The sequence below is a fragment of the Euleptes europaea genome, chromosome 12 (genome assembly GCF_029931775.1).
Source record: "Euleptes europaea isolate rEulEur1 chromosome 12, rEulEur1.hap1, whole genome shotgun sequence".
Taxonomy (NCBI): domain Eukaryota; kingdom Metazoa; phylum Chordata; class Lepidosauria; order Squamata; family Sphaerodactylidae; genus Euleptes; species Euleptes europaea.
In genome coordinates this window covers 48,762,425-48,789,741 of record NC_079323.1, presented here as the reverse complement: position 1 = coordinate 48,789,741, position 27,317 = coordinate 48,762,425, and the positions used below count along the sequence as shown (strand labels likewise).

Here is a 27,317-nt window from a genome sequence, read left to right as displayed (position 1 = left end):
ATTTGTATGGCATTGGTGTAATTAACATAACTACCCACAGGCAGGCCTTAATCACAAACAGCCAAATTTTATGCTTAAGATCTTCACACTTAACTTGCAAATTTTTGAGGACCTGTATTGCTGGTTACAGAAGCGGAACTTATCCTTGCTTCTTGCTCCTTGTAGTCTGTTTCTGAACTTACACATATTCCAGACAGTCAAAAATTAGCCCATATAACCCCCCAACACACACACAACTCATAGATATAGGATGTATTTGCACAATCATGCAAGCCAAAAATATTTTTAAATGAATGATCTGCTCGAAAATTACTTAGCTGTTTATTATTTCTTTAATAGGCCTAACTTATGTAAACAATTATGATAAGTGTGAGTAAAGGTATATGAGGAGTAATAAACTATTGCTGAAACAGCTGATTGCAAACAGCATACCCAAAATACGTGTGAACAGGAAAAGCAATAGGTGTACTTAACAGCCACAATTAAAGTCAATAATTATCTCTCAGCTTCCTCACTGCTTTTTTCTGTTCAGGCAAAATGGCTGTAGTAGACATTTTTTAATCTATTCTAGGAAATCGTCTTCGGCCCAGAGTACTGGAGAATGAATAGTCATTTGATAACCAGTTTACCCTTGTTAATGATGGGGATACTGTGTTCATAGTCAAGAGAAGCAAGATAACTTTTCATTCCGTCATACCTATTGGGCTGGAATCAATCACCAAATTTGTGATTGATACATGATGTCAAGCAAAATATATTGTCACAGAAACCAGTGGCACCCTTGCAAAACTGAAGTGTTTTGAACAATAGACACAGCTGAAGGTGGTATTTTGCTAACAGTTTTACAAACGCAAACCTGAGCTTGCAAGTAACTTGAACTCACATGCATTACCGCTTCTGTTGCATGAAAGCTCATCCTGATGAATTGCATCAGGAAGATTAAAACAGTTTGCTAAGAAATATTTTATATTGGAATCTCCTTGTTTGTTCCAGAACAGGCTCATGCATAAAGAGTGCTTCTTCTAACCCCGCCATTGGTGGTTCTCCTCTTTAGCTGTAAGCAAATGTCACCTTTCTCCTGCTATTTTCCATATTCCTTCAAGCCATCCTCTTATGTCCCACATCCATTTTTATCATCCCCCTTTCTGATATTAGCTTGGCCCTGTCTTCCCCTTCCTCAGTTACGGATTGAAATGTTGCCTTTCTCCCCCTTGCTGTTTCATCTGCCTTTATTCAATCAGTTTAAAGCATCTTTTACCTCTCCTATCGGGCTGCTCTTCTCCTGGCCTCTCAATGAACCCCCGCCCTTCTTCGCTACCAGCTTCTCACCTCCTTTCAGCTGCTTCTCTTGCATAGCTCAGCAGGAAGCCACTCTTGCCTGCTGGGAGAGGTAACTGGCAGGATGTGGGTGATAATCCTGACTTGGGTGATAGAGGTTCCCCATGGCAAGTTGCGAAACATAGAACTGTATTTGGTAAGGACTGTTGGCACAGTTTTTGGGCAAAACAACAACAACACAGAAGTCAGGACAATACATTGGGTGGCAAAATATGGAATGCTATAAAGCACAGTTGCATATTATCACAAATCAGCAACCCGAACGGTAGAACAAAATGTTCCCGTACTTAAGTGTGATTGAATTTACTTGAGGTATTACATCCACAGGAATTTCTGTCATGTTCAAAACTGTCAGGCAGCAGTGGTCAGGAATTGGGCAATTACTACTGTCTAGGCATTCAGAACCATTAACTCTGCAAGTGCCGCCAAGGAAGCATTGGTCATGGCATAATGGAACAAAAGACAGTTGGTGCTGAGAGGTTGTGATGGAAAGTGACATCAAGTCACAGCCAATGTATGGCCACCCCACACGGTGTTTTCAAGGCAAGAGATGAGCAGAGGTGGTTTGCCATTGCCTGCCTCTGTGTAGCAGCCCTGGACTGCCTTGGTGGTCTCCCATCCAAGTATTAACCAGAGAGAACCCTGCTTAGCTTCTGAGAGCTGAAGAGAGTGGGCTAGCCTGAGCCATCTAAGCCAGGACAAGGTGCTGAGAGAGGGGCTGGCAAATTACTGAGGCAACCACAGGCAGGCAGACTAAAGCAGCAAACCGCTGGTGGTGGAACGGCAAGCAGATACCCACAACAATATTCAGCATGGGGAAGGGACACAAGGATGACTGTTGCAGCACGGAGAGATGAACAGATTGTTAGTAAATATCAGGGGGATAACAAAATGATGAAGCCCCACCTTTCGATGAGAACGGACCAATGTGAGAATGGTTTCTGTTGTCTGCTTCAGGATACCATCAGCGCAGACTGACAAACTGCAGGCTCTGCTTTCACTCCAGTCCCTCTTCCCTTGGCAACATGAAGAATCAGGAGACACTCAGCTGCCGGGGTGCTAGGAAGTCTATTCACTTTCATTTCCCAGGCAGCCTAGCCTGCTTTATATAGAAGCTGGTGGGATCCCAAATATTTGAAGCTATTCTGAATATTTGGAATCATAAAATTCAGATTCAAAACTATTTTGAATATAGCAGTATTACATGAATTTTGAATATTTCTGAATCAGAATTGTATATCCCTATGTGATATGGCTAGGGGTGCCAGGCTGTCTGCTATAGTGGGGGGGGGGGTGGACTCAAATGCACATCTGCATGCACCAGCACACTTATGTCACTTCTGGTTTAAAAAAAAAATGGAAGGGACATAAGGGACTATCTAGAATTTCACAAAAGTTCTATGGTACTCTGTGGACGTAGAGCATCCCCTAAGTAAGCAATGTCAACACACCAGGCCCTGCCACCAAAGTTCTCCTAGGGGATTGGAGATGCATTCTGGCAGCCCTTGATATGGCCCAGTAAATTGGATGTAAATCAAGATGTTGGGTTTTTCTTCTGATCCCTTGTAACAGCAGGGTAAAGGTTGGTTTTTGAAACTCTTGTGAAGTGACACTTTTGTGTGGTGACACTTTTAACCTCAAAGTGTCACCAACCCCACTATCCTCTCTGGGAACAGAACCTAGACTTTGACTGTATATAAATGAGTGGATTTCTGTCATCATAAGAGCAGTAAATCAGTCCATTAATTGTACACCTTGGGGAAGATTCAAAGCAAAAGCGTGGCAGAGTGATTTTTTATTCCATTGTATGTTTACGTAATGTGTATTTACCTCTGTAATCATTACTGGGTCAGGTTCATAAATAGCTTTGCCACTGCAGTCCATTTTTGACACTTTCTCCATGCTGTTTTGACACTCCTTCTCCCCCAGCATTCACATACGCACAATTCATGCTAATATGGAATACAACAATAATTCCCTGTTTTTCATGTTCAACTCAGATTCTTCAGGTACAAAGATGCAGTTAGGATTGCATATGGCCCAGTGACGGTGAACTAGAAAAGTAGGACCCTCCCTTCTAGGCAGAGTCTCAAGTTTTCGATTCCATGTCATTGACGGAACGGAATTCATTTTCACAGATGACTCTTTTCTGTGATCAGTACCACTTCATCACATTTTTTCTTCCCTGTCTCCTTCTTATAAATTCATAGAAATCTATCTTCTGAAACAGGAAAAATGAAATGTATCTATCTGACTGCCTCATAACTGTAGGCACACCATTTGCAGGAATAGAAAGGTGTGCTCATCATGACTACATATACTATCAGCCATGCAAAACAACAACAACAACCTACATTTTTGTTTATGGAGTAGTAAACTTATTTGGTGAATGGCACCTTTGGGATTAAAGAATTTGTGAAACTGAGTAAACATAAATTACAAATGGGTAGACAGGAAATTATGCTGTGCTAAACACATCATGCACAGCTCTTAACAGTGGTAGATGAGTATAAATTATTTGACAATCATCCGAAGCAGGCAGAAGATTTGATGGAATTTTTGTATGCTGATTATCTGTTCTGAGTTAATGCTTATTAAAAGAGGATTAATCTATATTCATATTTGAGGAACAGCTTATCAGGAAAAGGAATGAGGCTTGGCTAGCAACATTAAAGTTTTCATTTGTAGGAGGAAAATGTGGCCTACTAGAGATAGGCATACAGAAAGCTCTCTTGCCTCAAAATGTCAGCTGAGTGTGGTATTTTTATTTTATTTCTAGCAGGCATGAAGATTAGGTTTAACCTTGCCAGATATTATTTGTAAACAGTTTAGATACAACCACAGTATACCTGTATGTGGTATAGGTTTTCTCATCAGTTAGCATGTGTCTTAAGTTTATTGCACATAAATTTTCCACAGGGTTTTTAAAAATATCTTTCTCATTATAAATAGGAATTCATATATTTCACTATATTTTATAAATAAGTTCATTTTTTATAATGTGATGGCTAGTGTTCAACCTTTCAAACAATTTATGTTAGATTTGTCACTAAGGGACATAATTCGTGAGATAATAAATACCAAGGACTAACTGAGGGTGATAGATAGTCTTCCACTTTTCTTTGCTAAATTATGGAGCTTTGGAAAATCAGCTTATTTAAGAAAAATATAGAAAAAGGAAAACACATAATTGTGCTATAACAAAGTTCTAGGGATGTTTTTCTTCTTTTACAAACATATAAACAAACAAACAATATTGTCAATTGTCACTGAGGATGAATTGATAAAGCCCCCATGAAGTAAGATCCGTTCTTTTGTGGTGATTTGTCCTTAAAATGAGAAATCCATTATATTAATTTTCAGTGGCTGCATTTTAGATCCCATTAGCTGTATCTCTATTCACTATACTGGATGAATTTATAAAAACCAGTGACAATAAAATAATAATGGAAGTATATCACTTTTTTGGAATTATTTTCTCCATCAAAAATAATCAAAGTGTTTCCACAGAGGCTCATGGATGAGCTTAGGAGGTACATTAAGTTTTACTCACCCTATCATTCCAAAGGGACAACAAGCACATCAAGGGATTCTGGTATATGTAGTGAAGCTTAAATGTATGCCATTTGCTCCTTTTAGACAAAATGGCAATTGTGTGTTATCAGCAGGTTCTCATAGCATGTTCTTTCCATTTGCGTGGTCAAAAGTAACATCTGAAAAGGTAGTTTCTGCCTAGAAAACATAGCCCCAATAGTAGCAATATATAAAGGAAGAAAATTCTCCTTTAAAATGTTCACAGAATGACACTTTTACCAAAACATCGTGAAATAATATATTGCAATCATACCACAGTTCCTACATTCCTTCACCTTGAGTCTGATAGCCAGCATCTTAACCTGCTTTCTTTCAAAAGACAGATTTGTGTGGGTTACTTCTCTTTCCCTATTACTTATTTTAGTATTTAATTCTGAGTCAAAGGGAGGGTCCCCGAACCCAGTGTTCTATCATCTGCTTGCTTTGTGTGGCACAGCTTATTCCTTTTAAGAAAAGTGAAAAATACAAATGTATAGTATTCATATTTCAGAGAGCCAGTGTGATGTAGTGGTTAAGAGCGGCGGACTCTAATCTGGAGAACCGGGTTTGATTCCCCGCTCCTCCACATGTGCCGGACTCTAATCTGGAGGACCAGGTTTGATTCCCCACTTCTGCACATGAAGCCTGTTGGGTGACCTTGGACTTGTCACAGTTGTCTCCGAACTCTCTCAGCCCCACCTACTTCACAAGGTGTCTATTGTGGGGAAGGGAAGAGAAGGCGATTGTAAACTGATTTGAGACCCCTTAAAGGTAGAGAAAAAGCGGGGTATAAAAACCAAAACTTCTTCAGTACTATCTGGGAATTCTGAAGTTCATCAAATCTCAGCTTTTTGGAAATGTCATAACAGTGTCATAACAGTGATTGAGGGAGTATAATATACTGTCTGAAACAGAAGCAGATCCTTTTAGAATAGGCCTAGACCTGCCCTATTCACAGAGGGAGGATTGCCTGCTCAGTCAGCCACTCTTTGGCCAGCCAGCCAGCCCGTCTTCAGCACTGCTGTTATTCTCAGTCACCTTGCCTGCTTGTCTGACTCATGCAGGGGGGGGGGCACCTGGTCCTTCTTTCCCATGCTGCTGCCTTGTTGGCGGAGGGGGTGGCACGAAGCAGAGGGGCTCTTGCTGCACCTCCCCTGCCCATAAAGGAGAAGCAGCAGTGATAGGGCTGACAGTGGTGATGGATGGGGGACACTGGTGGTTCCTGCTCCTCCTGTCCTACCTGACTATCCTCCTACCTGCGGAGGAGAGGCAGGGACAGTGGGACTGGTGGCAGTGGCAGGATCTCCAGTGGTTCTATTCAGTTGGCTACTCCCACTCCTCCTCTCATTGCTCACAGTAAGGCCTTTTATGCATGGTCTGTTTCCGCTGGATCTGCTGCTCTCTAACTGCAGAGTATTTGCAATTGAATTCTTAAAACACTACGCACATGGGCTTTCCCCCCCGAAGAAATTCCAGGAGTACCTTGTGATCGATTATCCATCCTCAGCAAAAATGTGGAGCTTCTGAATTCCTCTCCCTGAAAATGCTGCTTTGTAACTGGCTGTAGTGTTGTTGTTTTTTAAATATGTCCCCAGCCCCGCAGCAGGAATCTTTCATTTTAACTGACTGAGCAGAGAAGGGTCTTGACAAACAACCCCCGCAACCAATTTGTTTCTGGCTATCTCAGTGCAGGGGTCATAAGAATATAAAAACACTTGCACGGTCATTTCCATTTCATAATTCCACTGGCAGTCTTGCACTCGCAAAAAAAAAAAAAAAGATTCTCATGCATATAAGAGAATGTGTATAAGGGGAGGGCAGGAAATCAGCCTGGCTTTGTTCAGTCCCTGAGGTCTGAAGGCAGTCATTGTGAAACTGACCAAAAGGAGGAGAGGAGAATCAGTTGGCTCTCTTGGATCCCTGAGGTCTGAAATACTCCCTGTGAAACTGACAAAATAGATGGGGGGCTCAGCACAACTTTGGAGCTTTTGAGAATTTGGGGAATTCCATTTTGGGAGTTTGCACATTTTTCTGTCACCCTATAGGGTCTCTTGGGTCTAAAGGAGAATACCCTTTTTCTGAATCTGCCCCCTCTTCTCTGGGTCTCTTGCTCTTCACTTGGCCAGTTTCAGCATTAGATGTAGCATGAGGGAACCTGACTTCAAATCCCCTCTGAGCTGCTCAGTAGATGGCTTTGTGCCAGTCGCTGTCTCTTAACTTCAAATGATCTCAGGATTGTTTTGAGGATAAATGGGATAAATGATCTATGGATCCTGTCCTGAGTTCTTTGGGGCAAGAGTAAGATAGAAATGTGGTATATAGGTATGAGGGACCAGGGAAAATCTTTCCCCAGAGGGTTTGAGTTTACGCTCTGAAAGAGTATTTGGTATGAGCATCCATTGGCGTAAATGGAACTGATACAGCTTTAAGGCCTTTCTTTTCTGACAGCACACCCCCTACCCTCTGGTTCCAAGTTTCTGTTTTAGCATTAGGGAACAGATGCAGCATAGGCAGGGGATATACACTATCACAAGCCAAAGCATAAACGTGAATCTGGAAAACATTAGTTCTTAATCCAAAATTAACATGTAGGATGTATAATTGTACCTAGGCAACCCACATATTGTTTTTGAAGGTTGTGTTAAAGGCTCATTAATTTTTGTTTTGACAAATACAGAATTCATTGTAACAAAATGAAATGGAAACATATTGTTGGAAGAGGGGGAAGAGAATCTAAATTATATTTGACTGCCACGTTTTCTAACCCAATTAGTCAGAATCAAATAAATTATCTTGCACCCATATTTTCCTGTGTATTGCTCTAAGCATTTAGCTGTAGCCTATCTATTTTAGAAAGAATGATACTGTTGTTCATTAGTGTATTAAAAAGCATCATAAGAATAACATCGATATTTGTTAACATGTCATTTTGTTAAATAGGCTTGTATGTAATATTACACTCACCAGTGCTTCAATTTTACTTGTGTTATCTCATTTTCAAATAGGGATAGTAAACTATTTAATATGAAAGATGCCTGTTGTGACTTTCTAGAAACAATAATTGCCCATACTGTGGTGATAGGCAATTAATCATTGGTTCCTATGTTCGTTCTATATGGGATCCCAAAGGAGTCCCCTTTGTTTTCATTGTCATTAAATGTGCATTGTGAAGCCACTTGTGGAACTGATAACATGGCAAAAATGTAACTCATCATCAGACGGCTGCTGATACCCAGCTTTATATGTCACTGTTTCTGCTGATCATAGCACTTCTATCTTGACGCTGTACAGTTGTTTGACTGAGATTGTGAAACTGTGGCAAAAGATCAACAGAAAAGGCTGTTTTGTGTGCAATATTTACAGGTATTTCTGCATTGATTAAGAAGCGTTTTTTGTGGAGGGTTTCATTTCATATGTTCCTATCCTGCCTTTCTTCCCAATGGGTACCCAAAGCAGCTTACATTGTTCTCCTCTCTTCCATTTTGTCCTCATAAGAACCATGTGAGGTAGTTTAGTCTGAGAATGTTTTTTTACTGGCCCAAACTTCCATGGCAGAATGGGGATTTGAACCTATGGTCTCCCAGATCCTAGTCCAAAACTCTAACCACTATACCACACTGGCTGTCATTCACAAAAATCTTTTCTCCATATAAAATGAACTGATTTTTTTTTTAAAAAAAGAGCTAATTCTTTCAATGTCTGTCTGCTTGTACAGCATACTTAGACTCTGTGCTTGTTGGGTGATGATGGCTAGAGAAAAGTAGGAAGTGGGAATGGGGCTGCGGATAGACAGATAATTGAGCTTGTTGATCCAGCTATAAAACTCCACTCACCCATGAACTTCAGTAGGTGACCTTGGGCCTTTCTCTGTTACCTAATATATCTCACAGGACAGTTGCAAGTTGAAATTTGGAGGAAAGAGGAAACCCCTTTTTCTTCTGCCCTATTCTTCTCTGTGAAAGGGTAAAAAGGTAAAGATCCCCTGTGCAAGCACCGGGTCATTCCTGACCCATGGGGTGACGTCACATCCCGACTTTTCCTAGGCAGACTTTGTTTACAGGGTGGTTTGCCAGTGCCTTCCCCAGTCATCTTTCCTTTACCCCCAGCAAGCTGGGTACTCATTTGACCGACCTCGGAAGGATGGAAGGCTGAGTCAACCTTGAGCTGGCTACCTGAAACCAACTTCCGTCCGGATCGAACTCAGGTTGTGAGCAGAGCTTGGGACTGCAGTACTGCAGCTTACCACTCTGCGCCACGGGGCTCTGTGGAAGGGTAGGATGCCAATATGTAGCCTCTCACACTGTCTTCTTCACTGAACCTTGAAACTTTGGGCTGTTTTTCTCTGAATATCAAAGTTACATGACTTCAGCAGCAAGAATGCAACCTTCTGTGGGCAGTTGTAATGGGAAATAGTTCAGGGATTCTAATACTCAATGGCTAGTCCTGTACTGGAGTTGGTACTCAACAAAGTCTGGCCACAACATCATCTATTGGTCTATTGATCTCACAACATCATCAGTGCTTTTTAAACTTTTCCAACTTGCGACCCCTTTTTGCCGAGAAATTTTTACACAACCCCAGGTATATAGGTATTTGAAATAGGTATACAAATCAAACATTAACTGATAATAAATCATAAAGAAATTTATTTTAAAACAATTCTTTGGTATTTTCGCAACCCCCACATCCAGTTACCCACAGTTTAAGAAGCTTTGATCTATATGATGCTTCAAAAATGAATTCTTTTATCTGGATTATAAAACAGAAACTTCCAAGGTTTTAAGCAAATCAAACCCCTTCACAGTAATTTGGTCTAGGATATGTAAATTCAGAGTTTGTCCTGAAAAGCATTCATTATTGTTCTGAAGATTATGGACAAGAAAAGATATTGTTACTTAACATATTTATACCATGCACTCAATTTGTTTTTCATCAGGTATGGATAAAATGATTTTATAATATTGCATGGGAATCTACTTATACTTTTTGTGTTGCTCTTGTTTATGCTTCAACAAGGTTTCTATTTCTAGCCTTTTATGATAACAGTATGATAATACTGTCAGGCTATATTTAATTATTTACTGAAGTACCATCATGCTAGTTTAATTTTGATTTAGCTTGAAAAGATGAAGGGCATTTTCAACAGAAGTATGCCAATTCAGGAGCTTCTGGCTATATTCCTTTTGAAGCCAATGGTCTATTGATCTCAGGGAGGAAATTGCCAAAACCTTAAAATATCAAGGGATCAGAAATAAGTTGTCCTATGAGACTGAAACTGGGAGAGATTGATTTAGATCAATATCATCTAGTAGAAACCAGGAGATAGGTCAGCTTTCTTCTTGTGGTTTATACTTGGTTATATTGTTTAATTCATTATCTTGTGAGCTTTGATAGCGCTTCATGTAAATTGCATGCTATGACTAATGGGATTTTTTACTCTTTTGTGTTTGGAATCCAACCAGTCACTTTTCAAAGAGGAGATGGAGGACTTATGAGCAATGGAAGGTATGGCTGTTATTGAAAGGTCATGTTTAACTTCTGGTTCTGTCAAATTTAAGTTGTATCATATTTCATACTTGATTGGGAATTAAAAATACAGTAATGCATGATCAATTGCCAGAGTGACAATTCTTTGGAGGAATTAAATGGCTTAGACCAGGTTTTAATGATCTATCTCTTGTACACTTGAGGGGAATCAAGTCCAGATGTTTCATATCTCCCAGATGCCCAAGAAGAAATTAATAGAAAGTATCACAAGGAATGTGTTCATTTGTTTCCAGGATGTTTACTGCATTAATTAGGCATTAGTAAATGAAGTTGCTGTTGTTTAAGACTCCTTATTGGCTCCCACTAAATTGCTGTGAGTGAACAATTACATACAATCGATCACAAAATAAATGATTCATGAAAGATGAATAGGTTGTAGATTGATAGGACTGAATTCTACAACTTTGGCTACTCAATTGAAATATATATATCCAATATATCCTCATCTATTTTCTTAATGCCAATATGAAGATTGTAATTAGGCTCCGGTAATAACTTCCAGTCTCCTATTTAATCAATATTTAGCCCCCCCCCCCCCAAAAAAAAGATTAGGCCTAATGAGAGTTCATATATGTTGCAAGAATGCTGCAGGATCACGTTGTTGTTTCCATAGAAACCAACCCACATTTCTCTTAGGGATAGAAGCATTATTTTAAAGTTTGCTATTGCTTAAGAGCAGGTTTAGCACTGTGCCTATCATGATGGCTAAATTCTGGGTAGTGTTTCCTATTTTTGTCCTGTTGACCATGCCAAAGTTTATGAATTGCTCTGTTAGCCAAATATTTAAATTGTACTTCCAAAGATTATATTGTCTTAGTTCCATTTGTTCTGCATGGTCTTTAGTGTGTTTCGCTGAAATAAGATCATAAGGACATGAAAGCCTGTTGACACAGATAAAAATGCTTAATCCCACTCAAAGCTAGACTGCTCAAAGGAAGAACTAGCAGCTTGTGGATGACAGACATATATTTGGGATGCAGGAAGTGAAGGAATAGTAGCCCAGAGTCCTGGAAATGGCTGATACAGAACAGTCACTTTGAGTGATTGTTCCCTTGAGGTAGCAATTTATCATTCATTCCTAGTTTAGGATCCTTTTCCTTGTTTCAAGACAGACAACAGAGTTCGTTGGGATTCTAGCAGACTTGTAACTGGTGTTTTATCCCATTTCCACAGACAGTGCTGATTCGTATAAAGCCCCAATTAACCTGCTGTAGCTTGTTACCCCATGGTACACTTCAAACTTTGAATATGAAATAAATGTAAAATCTCATAAAGTATGTGTTACATACAGTATCCCGGGGGAAAATGTATAAAAATCTCTTCAGTTATAATTACATGGAGGTTCCACACCGACATATTTTATCTTTTCTTCAGTCGACCAGGCCTGTTAAATGCAGGCGACCCCAGTTATCCATGGCTTGCAGACTCATGGCCCGCCACCAGCCTGCCAGTCAACAACAGTACTAGTGGACCAAATGATCTTGGGAATTTTGGCCGTGGAGGTGGGTATTTCATCAAGAAGCTGTCAAATGTGATATTGTGTCCCAAATGCATTTTGAAAACATTTCCAACCATATAAAGGATTTGTTTTGATTACAAACATCTATGACACTTTAAAGGCCTTCTCCTTTGAACTTTATTTTATGAACTTTATGGATGGTGTACCCCAGATTCTAAACATAGAATATTTAAAGGCACTATTATTTTGTTATCAATTACCCTTTAAATCATTAAACATCTATTACATTTGATGTATTGGATTAAATGTTTTCTTATGGCAAACAGTGTCTCTTTGTGAGGGTTCGTCTTCCCTGTACCCCACAAATTTGCTGCCACCAATAAATGTGAGGGTTTTAATATGTTTTAAACCCCACACCTTATCACCTTTGTTTGTGTGAGGAGAAAGCTTCCCTTTCCTCCACCCAGATGAAATTGAGAGGCTTAGAGGCTGTAGCTGATTTTATAATAATGAAGATAAATTTAAGTTTATTATTTACAGAGAGGTAGATAGATTGCTTTACTTCAAGAGAGGCACAAAGCTTAGTTGGTTAGGAACTGTTCATAACTTGAATGGTCACAGGCACAGTACTTAGTTTTCAGTACGGACTCTTCAGGCTATTCAGTAAATATTCAGACTCTGTTCATTATACTCAGTGTGGACTCAGTTTACCCTAGCACAGAGAATACCAGAGAGTGGAGGTTTATCCACAGCCTCTCCCACTCCTCAGATTTGCCCACACCTTGTGGAAAACAATTCTCCCCCCAAGAAACACTGAATGAGGAGTCTCCCTGTTTCAGGAGCCACCTCTACCCCAAACTTCCCTTTGTCACCACTCAGGTTTGGTTTATGAAAGCTAGGTAATACATGAACACACAGGTTCTAAGAGTCTCAACACACAACTGCACAGTTTGGGAGCTCATAGCTAAAAGATCTTCTCTCTCTCTCCAAGAAGACTCCTGCTGGCATTGGCTGACAGAATTCCTCAGTCTCAAAGTTTACATTTAACCCTGTATTCATCACACTCTTCTACTCAATTCTCCCAACTTCAATCACTTCCTAATTGTAAAATGATTTAATGTGGGTGGTAGGGTTGGCAGGCACGGCTTGTCAACTAGTAGAAGGCCAGGGGGAGAGACATGATGGCGCTGTTGCAATGATGTGATGTCACTTTTGGGGAAAACCTGGAGATGTTGTCATGCCCCTCTAGGAATCACCATAAAACCATCGGATTTCTGGTGATTCCTATGGCATTTGGTAAAAAATATTTTTTTCTACTGCCGGCAACAGGAGCAGTGGCATGAAATAGGAGCCAAGAGTGGGGAAATAGCAGTCATGGTGGGAAGTGGAAGCAGTCAGTGACATTTCAAAATGTGTATATTCAAATACTGGACACCTAGTACTAATATTTTGTTGAAGTTTTGTTTCTTTTTTAACATTTGGTTGTTAGGAGTAATTTTACAGACTTTTTCCCCCTGAAAAGTTTGCTTCATTAATGTTAAATTAGATTTTTTTAAGATTCAGAGCAGGTAATTTATATTGCAAGCCAGATTCCAACTGTTTTTTAACTCTGAAATTTTACCTTGCTTCAAGAATATCTTAAAGAGTGCCAAAAATATGGTGATCTGCATGGACTACAATTTGAATAACCCATTAAAGGATGTGAACACAACTTTTAAAGTTCCTTAAACTTTCTTCTAGTATTTGGCTCCATAAATATTAATGCATGCATTCGTTGAAATGTCTGTAATTCGATTTTAAAAGCTCCATACTTTTGTGCATTTATCCTTTTGCAACAGTTATATTTTCATTAGTTAGGAAGATTAATTTCTTGAAGTGTCAGAAGCTGTCAACTGTGAGGATATATGGCACAGCCTTCAGCACACCAAAAGATTAAAATTATTAATTTATCTATGTGACGGGGGGAGTTTCATTAAACAGCACGTGAACAAATTGCAAGATCTCAGGTTAAATATCCTTTATTATTTCTTTGGTTTCACTATAATTTAGGGACCTGTTTTTTTCAACAGAGCCATCCTTCAATTTCCATAGTTTAGTTTGGTTTATCAATATAATTGACTGTTAATTTAGAAGAAAAAGAAGAGTTGGTTTTTATATGCCAATTTTCTCTACCTTTTAAGGAGAATCAAACCAGATTACAATATCCTTCCATTCCTCTCCCCACAACAGACACCTTGTGAGGTAGGTTAGTCTGAGAGAGCTCAAAAAGAACTGTGACTAGCCCAAGGTCACCCAGCTGGCTTCATGTGTAGAACTGGGGAAACCAACCCGATTCACCAGATTAGAGTCCACCGCTCATGTGGAGGAGTGGTAATCAAACCCAGTTCTCCAGATTAGAAATCATCGCTCCTAACCACTACACCATGCTGGCTCTCTTTACAGTAACTTTTTTTGTGCCTCCTGAAATCTTGACACATTCCAAAATGATTTATTCCTTATTCTTTTTTCCCCCTTTACAGTCAGAAAGAAATGTTTAGCTTAACTTCAAAAATCAAGCCAGATAAAGTGATGGGTAAAAAAAAAAAAAAAAAAACTTAATAAAATTAATGAGGTTTTTGGAAAAGAATGATCTGAGGAGGGGTCAGTGTTCATTTAGTAGTACTGTACAATAATCACAAGATGTGTGTGCGCGCGATGGCGGCAGACGGGAGGAGAAACACAGGAAGATGGTTTATTCTTGTAAAGTCATCCCTTTCATCATTTCCCCAGAGCACAATTTCATTGGTTCTGACATGAAATGAACAATTGAAAACATTCTTCAGGACAGAAATATTCCAAACTTTCACAGCTGAAGGTATGAAGGAAAGATGGTTTCAGGCAGTGAGATGTGAAGGACAAGTAGAAAGTTTGTCACAGATGCTTATACCAAGGCAATGGTTGTTCATCATCTTCCCTTCATTGGCTCATGGACTCTGTCTCTGCTGAAATGCAAACGTGACACATTTATTTTTCATATTAAAACCTTGGTAGTTTTGGGTTTCTTGTGCATCGGTGACTTTTTTCATTCCCGTATTTTCATCACAGATGTGCTGCCTCCAGTGCCAGGCCAAGGAGATAAAACTGCCACCATGCTTTCTGACGGAGCCATTTACAGCAGCATTGACTTCACGACCAAAACTAGTTACAACAGTTCCAGCCAAATAACGCAGGCGACACCATATGCCACAACACAAATACTGCACTCCAACAGCATCCATGAACTGGCAGTTGATTTACCGGACCCCCAGTGGAAAAGTTCAATTCAACAAAAAAGCGACCTAATGGGATTTGGTTACTCTTTACCTGATCAAAGCAAAGGCAACAATGGTGATTCCAGCTTAGTTTTCTTATAAAAATTGTTTCTGAGAATATTCTGTGCATGGTTTACATTCAAGCTCCTTCTCCCTTGTTCCTGTCTCCCTTATCTAATAGCATACCTTGCATGCATTCAGTACTTTTTCGTATGCCTCCCACTGTATTATGCTATAATTTCAGCTCACTTCATCTGTTGCTAATATGCAGCGTATCTGCCGCCCCATGTCCACCGCCATGAGAATATACTAGGTTAAATATTTTCCACCGTCCAACTACATCAGCTGTCTTATCAGCTAACTGCATGTTGTGCATGTGCTATAAACTAATCACATGATGGCACTGTGACCTTTGCCCTTTAACCCTTAGCCTTACTTTACATTCCTGACTACCGATTGGCTGAGGGATTGTCTAATAGAATGCCACACAACCAGTCACAGGATTTCAGCACCACCAGCTCTCACAACAGCTCAGAAAGAAGTGGCAGCCTCTCAGGTTGGTTTCAATAAAGTGTGTGTGAGGGGAAGTGTTTGTGTTTGTAAGCAGCTTTCTTTATATTCCCAACGATAACCTCGGAGGAGTGATCACTGCAGTAAGAGCCTGTGTTCAGCTATTGTGGCGTCCCTTCCATTTAGAGTTCTGAGAATATGTCGCCTTGACTTGGATGAAAGAAAAACTTCGGTGCGCCTTATTTGCCGTAACCGAACAAGAAACCCATTCACAGATAATAAGAAAATATTTGGTAGCCTTTGTACTCTGTGTTTTTCAGCGTGATTGGAAATCTTATTGTGTAACATTCTCAGTGTTCTGGCACATTGCTGGCTTTATTCGTAAATCAATCTCCTCTTTATAGCCCTGGCTTTCTCTGTGGAGCTTCATGATGAGGTTAATATTTTCGCTGCATTATTATTGCTCCCCCCCCCCCAACTCCTGGGAGGCTTCATGATATTTCGATTGTGTATCAAGAAATCCACCCCTAGTAATATACTGGAATTGAAAGGAAAGCGTTCTTATGACAGCAGCAGGTTAAAAAGTCTGAAAGCTGTATACAAACATAAACTGTAGGTATTACTCCGCATGCCGTATTGTAATGATTACAGTACATCATTGAGAAATAACGCGACAAGCATTAGAAGTAGTTGCAAACAATTTGTTTGTACTATGCAAAATGATGCTGCTAATACATTTTAATCATCTGATCTAGAGTCACTTTAATTAATAGCCTTGCTTTTTCTATTGTAGTTCGTTTTGTTTTTACAGCTCTTCTGCCTTCTTTTCCTATATCTCCTACCACTCAAGACCATTTGCATCTCTCTGTTCCTCTCTCCTACTCAAATGTCCCCCTATACGATTGCTTACACCCCTGCCCCTGGTTGCTTCCTTCTTCCTTGGTCTGCACTTCATAGCATGATTCTCCCACCGTTTATCAAGATTGTCCTTCAAACTCTCCTGTAATGTTTTGGCTTGGATCCCGTTGAACAAATCCACACTGGTTGGGGGCTGGAATTTTCACTAGTTCTCTCATTAGCAGCATCCCTCCAACTATCCCCAGTTGTTTTCCCTGGAAAGTCCCCCACCCTCTGGAAACAGTATTTTGATACATTTTGAAGGGATGCAAGCCTATGTCTTCTTTCTTGAGTCCTTGTTAGACTCCTTGTTTGTTTGCCCTGTCCCATTCCAGCTGTCTGCAAGACATTTTTATTTTATTTTAGAAAAAATCACTAAATTATATGTTCTGACAATATCACCAAGGAGAGCTTATCAATACTTTTTAAATTGAACATCTTAATACTGTTCCAGTGAGAAACAAGTTACATTAGCAATTATCATTTTAACTACTACTTTTGCCCTTGTGAGCGAAACAAGAGACATCAATTAAAAAAGTAAAGTTTTTGGTTGTGTGCCTAACAACCCTTTTCTAGAGAGGGGGGGGGGAGGGAGAGAGAGAGAGAGAGAGAGAGAGAGAGATTATGCAAAATATTATGAATACACTGAGATCTGCCATCTGAAAGAATTTTCTGCAGTCTATTATTTTTTCCAACAATGGTTGCATGTATGCTTAAAGCAGACATGAATAAATCAATAAATATAGTTTTGATACAGCAAGTACATTTTAACTTTTATTCAGCTTATGCTTCATTGTGGCTAGGCTATATGAAGTGTGTGAAATAAAAAGAAGTAATTCTGGGCAATTATATAGACTATTTTCATTCCATCCCACCCTGTTATTATTTATAACCTTGTGACAAGTATAAAATGTTACTGCTGATGTTGCTAAGATAAAAATACTCTCTTCTTTCTTTTTTGAGCATGCCATCTGGAATCAGCGCTTTTTCAGGAAATGTAAATAACCAACTTTGTTCTTCGTACTTCTGTGATGTTTCTTGGTTTCAGGTGGGAAAGGAGGGAAGAAAAAGAAAAACAAAAATACTTCGAAGCCGCAGAAAAATAATGGCTCTAACTGGGCCAACATCCCTCTCCCACCCCCTCCAGTACAGCCTCTGCCAGGCACAGAGCTAGAACACTATGGGGTGGATCAGCAAGAAGCAGGGTAATGTTTTGTGTTTCTCTTTGGATGCAACTTGGAATTCAGTATTCCCAGCTATCTTGTACAAGGTGTGTCATGTGTGTTATTAGGTACCCATCTGTTTCTGGCATTTCAGAAAGGCATTTTAGTTTGATATTGGAGTGTGTGGAGCTCATGGTCTCTTAGTACCTATCAGCTCATCAGTTTATTATACATATTATTATAAAATTATGCATGGTATGGAGAGAGTGGACAGGGAGAAGCTTTTCTCCCTCTCTCATAATACTAGAATGCCGGGGTCCTCTGCTGGAGCTGGAGGGTGAGAGGTTCAAAACAGATAAAAGGAAGTATTTCTTCACACAATGCATAGCTGAATTGTGGAACTCCCTGCCCCAGGATGTGGTGGTGGCTGCCAACTTGGAAGGCTTTAAGAGGGGAGCGGACGTGTTCATGGAGGAGAGGGGTATTCATGGCTACTAGTTAAAATGGATACTAGTCATGATGCATGCCTATTCTCTCCAGGATCAGAGGAGCATGCCGAATATATTAGGTGCTGTGGAACCCAGGCAGGATGGTGCTGCTGCAGTCGTCTTGTTGGTGGGCTTCCTAGAGGCACCTGGTGGGGACTGTGTGAACAGACTGCTGGAATTGATGGGCCTTGGTCTGATCCAGCATGGACTTTTTATGTTCTTATATACATATGTAACATAATAAACTGTTTTATAATTACAGGCTACCGTTGACACATGCACACTCATTGTTTCCAATAATGAGAGCCAACATTTTTTAAAAACATTGCAATAATAATGTTCTGTTTTTCATAATGTGCTTTATGACTATCTCGTCTTAAGCTCTGGCCCCAAGTGTCAGGATACAGAACTCATTATCAGGTCCTATAGGTGGAAGACTGCAATCTCAGGGCCTTGACGCCCTCAAACGACTGAAAGCCTGCAGCTATGCAGAGGAGTATCTGCGTAGACCCCTGTTGTATGTAGACTTTTCAGATTAATTAGCAGTCCGTAGGGTTGCCAGCCTGCAGGTACTAGCTGGAGATCTGCTATTACTACTGATCTCCAGCCGATAGAGATCAGTTCACCTGGAGGAAATGGCCACTTTGGCAATTGAACTCTATGGCATTGAAGTCCCTCTCTTCCCCAAACCCCACGCTCCTCAGGCTCCATCCCAAAAACCTCCCACTGGGGGCGAAAAGGGACCTGGCAGCCCTAGCAGTCTGTAAAGAAATAGTGGGTCCTTACCAATCATACTACTATATCAACCTAATTTTTTAGTCTAGGAAAGGAACTGTTTATATCTGCTGCACTGAATTGTCCCAATACCTTGCTGCTAAATTTGGAGCATGTGGGTTTTAGCTATTTTGGCTTCATAATGGATGAAAGGTATTCAGAATTGTGCAGAGTGTAGGTATTCTGAGACCCATTCTTTTCTTTGGGCATATAACAATTATTTATAGTATCAATAACACTGCCTAAAATTTTGTACTTTGCATACAAAAGGTCTCTACTTCAATCCCTCTGTCTCCAGTTAAAAGGCTTTCTTGTCACATGGCTGGAAAAAAGATATCTGCCTGAAGTCTCCGAGAGCTGCTGTAGACAATACACGGTTATGTGGGGCAATGATAAGGCAGCTTCATACGTTCACTTGGCAATCATGATTATTACCATTATAGAACAGCCTATTCTGTTACTCAACTACGGTAATGTTATATTTTAGGTCTGTTCTCAATTAATTTCTTATGGCCACACATCATGATGACCATAGGGCAAAAAACCAGGATAGTCTGCTGATATTCTGTCTGGAGAGACTTCTGTCACTGCTGGAATTCAGCTTCTTGTGTTATTCTTGTTTTCAGCTTTATACTTAGGTCTTGTAGAATGTGTAGTTACTTGCTATAATGGTGGTATTGAATGTTCTTTTGGGAAGAGGATCACATCCTTTCCTGATAGATTCCTCTACCCAACTATAATAACTGCTTCTGTAATCTCTAGAATAATGTATTGAGATTAAAGGGGGTTCTTTATACAAAAAGTAAGAGACAGAGGGTTGCAGCATCACACGCTTCCAAGATGCACGGCTGTGTAATTTGAATTGTAAAAACCCTGTGAATAGAGACAGCCTAACAGGGAACAAGGAGTTTTTTGTAATATAACTGATCAAAATCCAGGCTAAACTTGTTTGTTAGCATTGGGAAAAGTAATCTACCTGAGTGAAATTCCTCTGACTGGAGCCAACTAGGTCAGATCTGGCTTCCCCCCCCCCCGCCCCGAGGACACCACAGTGTCTTCAGCAGGGGTCCCCAACATGGTGCCCAACAACACCTGGAACCTGACAAGTGTTTTTAGGAAGTGAGCCGGGCCAGGTAGGACTTTTGCCCAGCAAGGCTTCTGATTGGCCACTGGAGATTTGATTGGCTGTGCAGATTTTTAGCAATGTTGCTTTGCCAGCAGCTACCACCACAGCACAAAGATCTTCACTCTGTAACTGAAGGTACGCTGGCTGGCTCCGCCTCCTGTGACAGCCATTTGGTAGCTGCGCCCACCACATTATGTCAGAATTCCAAAGGTGCCACAAGATCAGAAAGGTTGGGGGTCCCTGGTCTACAGCTGTAGTCAGCTTTCAGTTTCCATTTTCCCCATTGTCTCTAAGATTCATTTCAAGATAGAGGCAGTAAGAAAAGAGAATGCCATTCAATGTCCTCCCCTGCAAAGAGAGAGGACAAAAGTGTGGGATCTGCTAGCTGGGCCACAGAGCTGGTGAGCGGGGCATGCCTAGGAGGGCAGATGCGTAGCATGAGTAGGGTTGCCATCTCCTGCTATTAGAACTGATCTCTAGCCGATAGAGATCAGTACACCTGGAGAAAATGGTCGCTTTGACAATTAGACTCTATGGCATTGAAGTCCCCCCCCCTTTCCCAAACCCCACCCTCCTCAGGCTCCACCCCAAAATCCTCCCGCCGGTGGCGAAGAGGGACCTGGCAATCCCTAAGCATGAGGGATGGGATGGGAGGTCTCATTTTCTATAATAAGGAGTGCTACTATTAGGCTAATGGTAGGAACAGGAAAATGATTTGCTTTGAATCCTATAATACATTTATTTTCATGTTTAAATGTTATTTATTGAGTAGATTTTTAGATTGTCCATCTTCTAAGGCGCTCAGAGCAGCGTATGTTTTTCTTCCTCCTGCATTTTATCTTCACAGTAGCCCTATGAAGTAGGTTAGGCTGAGACAGCAACTGGCCCAAGGCCAGGATATATACCTGATTCTCCTAGATCCTAGTATAATCCTAACCACTGCACCTCAATAACTCTGTAACCACTACACAAGATGGCAAGCAAGAGGGTAAGCAGAGGGAGCAGGTTTTGTCTAATCCTTCCAGGAAACCCACCACATTGGAGGAGGAGTTGGTTTGAATACCCCGATTTTCTCTACCTTTTTTAAAGGAGTCTCAAACTGGCTTCTAATCCCCTTCCCTTCCTCTCCCCACAACAGTCCTCTTGTGAGGTAGATGGGGCTGAGAGAGTTCGGAGAGAACTGTGCCTAGCTCAAGCTCCCCTAGCAGGCTTCATGTGGAAGAGTGGAGAATCAAACCCGGTTCTCCAGATTAGAGTCCACCGCTCCTAACTACACCACTCTGGCTCTCAAAGCATTGGGCTAAGATCTGGAAGGCCCAGATTTGACTCTCTATTTTGCCACAGAAGCATACTGAGTGGTACCAGTGACTCTAAGCCTAACCTACCTCCCAGGGTTGTTATGAGGGTAAAATGGAGGAAGAGAGAATAAAGATGTAAGCTGCTTAGGGTCCCCATTGAGGAGAAGAGTGGGATATAAATATCTAAATAAATGGCACCTTCAAGAAAAGAGGCAAAGGCTTTGCAGATACCCTCTTTTAGATGAAAGCGGTGCCATACAATGGATGGAGGCAGCCAAAGAGCCAGAAGTTCTGTTCCTGCATTCAATTCCTTCTCCTCCAGTTGTCTGCTTTGCAGAAGAGAAGCTATGGTCCCCCCTCTATGTTTCTTTTTTTAAAAAGAGGAGACACACAAACAGTGCCCGGTAAGCGAAGGATTTGATAACTCTGTGTGAGAGAATAAATCTTTTTATATCTCAAAGCAGTCATGATTTAGGCCTATTTATCTATGAGCAGGGCTGAGGTGAGTATAGGTCCCTTTTGTTTTACAAAATTGATTCATAACAGTGAAAAGAGTTAAGGACTGGGCCTTCCCATACCTTAACTCATTATGCTTCACAGTGTGAAACATTTAATTTTCCTCAAGAAAGTTTGCAAGCTCCTTACCAGGAAGTGAGTTTATATCCATAATATCACATTTCAAGATCCTTTTTGTATTTGAGTGACACATTAGTTTAAAAGGGAGACACATTGCTATTCGCAACTGCTCCCGTCCTCAATTGGGATGAGGGACAGTCGTCCTCACCCAAAGGATCCTTCCTCCTATGACTTCACAAAATTCATCCATGCTCATCCACAAATGTTTTTGAAAAAGCAACAGCTTGCCCAATTCAGTGTGAGATAAAGTGTTTTGTTCCTTTTGCGGATCCATGACATGGGTGGCAAACCAAACATTTCTTTGCTAGTGAAAGCCCATTAAAAAGGTTTTTTTAAGAGAACCTTTTGTCTCAAGGGCACTTAAGAATTGTGCCTGTTAAAAAAAGAAAGAATAGGCAATTTAGTTCAAATAGTTACTGATTAATAATACCCCCTCTCCCCCACAACAGACTGAAATCTGCACTTCAATGTATTGCTGTTCAGCTAAGATAATTGAGCAATAACAGACAAATAACCTCCATATATTTCTAAGACACCACAGTGATACATCAGACAGGTAAATTGATGCATTATCTGTAGAGAAACCTTTGTGACACAGGTCTTGGCTTCTCAGTTGTGTACAGTATCTATTATTTGGCTGGGAGAATTATGTTTGTCACCAAGACAACACTGGTTATTTAAAGCTAAGCCATCAGTGATGATGACAGCATATTTTCAAGTTTCACACAACCCAGTCTTAGCTTTTACTGTTTGTCTTTCAAATTACACTTCCCAGTTATTTATAATGTCACGTTGATAATGGCAGCAGTTTTCCCAAAGTACATCTTCACAAGATGAAAACTAAACTTGAAAAGCCAGATTCTTTATAAGAAAAAAAAAATCACAGCGTACATAGAAGAGGTCAAGCTGTGCAAGTTTATTCCAGGTTTAGTTTGATATAAAAATAACAGGGTAGCAATTATTTGTGTTACTAATATGTTACAAATGTGCAGTGTCATATTTTATATCAGCTTAATGAACACTTGGGGCGCAGATAAGTTACTGTGGGGGCTAGATTCAGGAGGGTAGCCATATTGATCTTCAGTAGAAGAGCTAGATTTGAGTCCAGTAGCACCTTAGAAACCAACAAGATTTTGGAAGTATAAGCTTTTGAGAGTCAGTGCTCCCTTTGTCAGATCCAAGTAGGAACAGAGATCACTGAGCCGGTATGTCCCAGTCAGAAGGGGATAGAGGTGTTGCAAAGTAGGAAGTTAGGATACAAAGACACAATGCAAAATGTAATCAGCTTGATTAGACCAGGGGATAAATTTTTAGGGGCAGAAAATTAGCATCGGCAATGAGATAAGAATCCTGTGTCCCTGTTCAGGCCTGGTGGTCCATAGTTGTGAATTTGTGAATGAACTCTAGTTTAGCAATCTTGCATTGTAATCTCCCTTTGAAGCTTCTCTGTTTGAGGCTAACATTCTTAGGTTAGCAGTGGAATGTCCTGGAAGATTAAATGTTCTCCCACTGGTTTTGGAGTGCTGTGATTTTTAATGTCATGTTTATGTCCATTCATTCTTTTGTGTAGGGACTGACCTATTTGTCCAGTGAAGACAGGGGAACAACATCGGCAATGAGGAAGTGAATGAACCTGAAATAGTATGGCTGGTGTTGTTAGGTCTGGTGATTGTGTTGTCAGAGTAAATATGGGGACAGAGTTGGTATCTTGTTTTATTGCATGCCTGGGTCCTAAAGTCTGTTTCCATGTTATGAAGAGTTTTATTGTGAGTGAGAAGTTGTTGAAGGTTAGCGAACTGTCTGTGGGCAAGAAAAGATTTGCCTCCCAATGCTCATACAACATAGGTTGCTGATAATTAGCAATGCATTGAACTGGTTTGAGCTGGTGGCCACCAGTATGTGACCACCATTGGTGTTCTGTTGTTTTGTTTGGGCCTATCTTGTAGCAGGTTATCCCTTGGTATCATTCTGGCTTTGCTGACCTGTCATTCTGGCTTTGCTGACCTGTTTCCTTACTACATCAGGGAGGTATTGCAATTCCAAAAAAGTCTGTTGTAGGTGAGAATCCCTGTCAGAGGGATCAGAACAGATGCAGCTGTAGCATAAAACTTGGTTGTAGACAGTGGGTTGTTTGGTTTGTTTAGGATGGTGACTGGAGGTGTGTAGATATGTTTGGTGATCAGTAGTTTTCAGATATAAGGTGTTTTTATGCTTCCACCATGTATTTGTACAGTAGTGTCTAGAAAATGTACTTGAACACAGGAGCTGCCTTATGCTGAATCAGACCATTGGTCCATCAAGGTCTGTATTGTCTACTCAGACAGCAGCATCTCTCAAGAATCTTAGACAGAGGTCTTTCACATCACCTACTGCTTGGTCCTTTAAACTGAAAATGCCGGGGATCAAACCTGGGACCTTCTGCATAACAAGCAGGTACTCTGCCATTGAGCAATGGCCCCTCCACACACACGTTTTGGGTGGATTGATTCATGGTCAGGTTGATGGTGGGGTGGAAGTTGCTGAACATCTGGTGAAATTTCTCCAACGCCCAAGTGAAATTTCATAACTGCTGGGATGCCATACCCTAGATATATGATCCTAAACTTGAACCATTTGTATTTTAGGTATGACAGTGATGGTTGGTGTCCACCTTTACCAGTTCAGACATACCTGCATCAGGGAATGGAGGATGAGCTTGAAGAAGAAGATGACAGAGTCCCTACACCTCCTGTCCGAGGAGTTGCCTCTTCTCCTGCAATCTCCTTTGGGCAGCAGTCTACTGCAACGCTCACCCCATCTCCACGTGAGGAGATGCAACCTATGCTTCAAGCCCACCTTGATGAACTGACAAGGGCCTATCAGTTTGATATAGCAAAGCAAGCATGGTAAATGTGAAAAGCCCAGATGAAAACACCAGAAGCCATAATGTGAGAGTGTAAAATTTAGGATAGGGCATATCAAGCCTTTTACATTTGGCAGAGAAGGGTTCTGCTACTTTTAAAGCAGTGATACTTAGTGGCTCAGCAGCCACATGTAGCTCTTTGAATATGGCTCTTCTAAGCACTGTTACCCAGTGTAGCACTGTCCCATGTAGTGGGGCTTATGGTTGGTAGGTGGTTTCCACCTTGATAAAGCCACTGTTGGAGGAATGGGTAATATTATAAGCCTCCCTAAGGTGCAAGCCTCATGCCAGGCTTGGAAATAAATGCAGTACTTTTGCTAGTAGTAACTGCAGATGTGGCTGTTATGAGCCACAGAACAAATACCACTGCTAAAGGAATAGGATAAGACAAGACAGGACAGGAACCTGTCAAGTGGCCATAATTTGACTCAAGCAAGCTTCTCTGTTTTTAAAAATCTGATCTGTTGCAGATATTTGTTCGACATCTACATTAGTGCTCTGCTCAAAATATTGACCTCTGGAAATATTATTTTCTATGTGCAAATAACTTCTTAAATCAGAACAGTGGAAAGATATACCCACAATCATTGTTTCTCCAACATAGTGATGATAAATATATGGTTTTTAAATGGTCATTTGAAACTCAGTAATGGATGAATTGGAAAAGAAATCTAGGGACAAACAGATTTGTCAGTTAACACACCATCATTTATTTAAGACATTACGTTATTGTGGAAGCTTATGTGAGTGTGTGTAAAGTGCTGTCAGGTCATAGCTGACTTATGGTGACCCCTGCAAGGTGCTTTCAAGGCAAGTGAGAATTAGAGGTGGTTTGGCATTGTCTTCCTCTGCAGAGTCTTCCTTGGTGGTCTCCCATCCAAGTACTGACCCTGCTGAACTTCCAAAAATCTGACAAGATCGGGTTATACCATGTCGCCTTTTCTCCCATGGAATCTTATAGCATATTAAAATGAAAACATTCAGCAATAAAGACTGACACAATAAATGTATAAATGTAACTGTAACTATCGTTTCAGAGAAAGGACATTATTTATAATGTCCCTCAGATGATATTTCCATGTCCATCTGCAGAAACTAGTCTCATAGAACCCAACAGCTGCAAAGCTGCTTCTTTAGGGGGTATACAGGATGACTTCCCAGTCCTTCTTTATCTCTGTTGTCAACCAGAAGCACTTTAGCATTGACTGGATCAGGGTTTATTAGCCCTAGACCAGCCCATTTACAGTTCTAGAACATCCATGGTATCACCTGAAAGAGAGCTGGTTAATATCCATATATCTATGACAACACTTCAAATCTCCTGATGATCTCTCTCGGTGGTTTCATATAGATGTTAAATAGGATGGAACACAAGATGGATTATTGCCAAACCTGTAGCGTAAGTGACAAGGAGTCAAGCAACTTATAATTACAGTCTGCCAGATAAGTGAAGAACCATCCAACTGCAGTTCTCCTGACACCCATCACTGATAACTGGTCCAAAATGTTTGACATATCAAAAGCCATTGCACGAGCTCAGAGAATCAGCACTCCTCAAAAAGGTTGTACCAGGGAGACGGAGGTAGTTTCATACCAAGCCCTGATTAAAAACTAGACTAAAATGGGTCTAGTGACTTCCTTTGCTCAAGAAAATCTACAATTTCTTGCATTAAAAAGTATTCACTGTATTCCTCATGGCCTAGAGGAGCCACATATAGGGAACGTAGTATTTTAAAAAAATTGAAATTTAAACAATGGGAATGACACCTTCTTTTCAAATGCATAATTCAAATTTTGGTGATTCAGAAACAGTATGTGTGATTATATCGGTGCTCATATATACAATGGTGAAGAAGATTTTGCCAGTGCTCACAAAAGATCCTCCTCCCTCAAAACAAAAACTAGATATAAAGATAGATATGCACACAGACACATATTCATTCCATTCATCTATAACTTTCTGTGGCTCATTGTGGAGCAAAAATAAAAAATATTTTTAAAGTATTTTTCTTTGCTGCTATGCTCTTACATGAAGGCAAATAAGCATTTTATTCTTCAAGTAAAATAGATCTTTGTTTTAAGAAGTTGATCTTTTTTATTTTGCATTGCTATTTTTACCTCTGCTGGAGTGCAAAGGAAGAAAAAAAATGGTCAGCCAAGAATCTTATGATCATCCCTTTAAAAAAAACAAAAAAAACCACCCTGCTTTTCAACTAATATGTATTCCCAAATTTAGATGATTTGTTAAAGCCAAGTTTAAAACACATGTTGATGAATTTTAATGATATCTCAATTTAGCAATTTTTTTAAAAAACA

General features: G+C 40.3%; 1 protein-coding gene across 2 annotated transcripts in view; it reads left to right on the top strand.

Moving 5' to 3' along the window:
* Positions 1-27,317, top strand: part of ROBO2 (roundabout guidance receptor 2) — a 504,839-nt gene that overhangs the window by 438,883 nt on the left and 38,639 nt on the right. Inside the window, exons 18-23 of one of the 2 annotated variants that reach the window (XM_056858916.1) lie at positions 10,374-10,416; positions 11,833-11,960; positions 15,002-15,283; positions 15,638-15,763; positions 17,663-17,819; positions 24,724-24,984. In XM_056858916.1, the coding sequence (XP_056714894.1) occupies positions 10,374-10,416; positions 11,833-11,960; positions 15,002-15,283; positions 15,638-15,763; positions 17,663-17,819; positions 24,724-24,984 (997 nt within the window). The remainder of the gene's footprint in view (positions 1-10,373; positions 10,417-11,832; positions 11,961-15,001; positions 15,284-15,637; positions 15,764-17,662; positions 17,820-24,723; positions 24,985-27,317) is intronic. The other variant, XM_056858915.1, reaches the window with a different exon arrangement.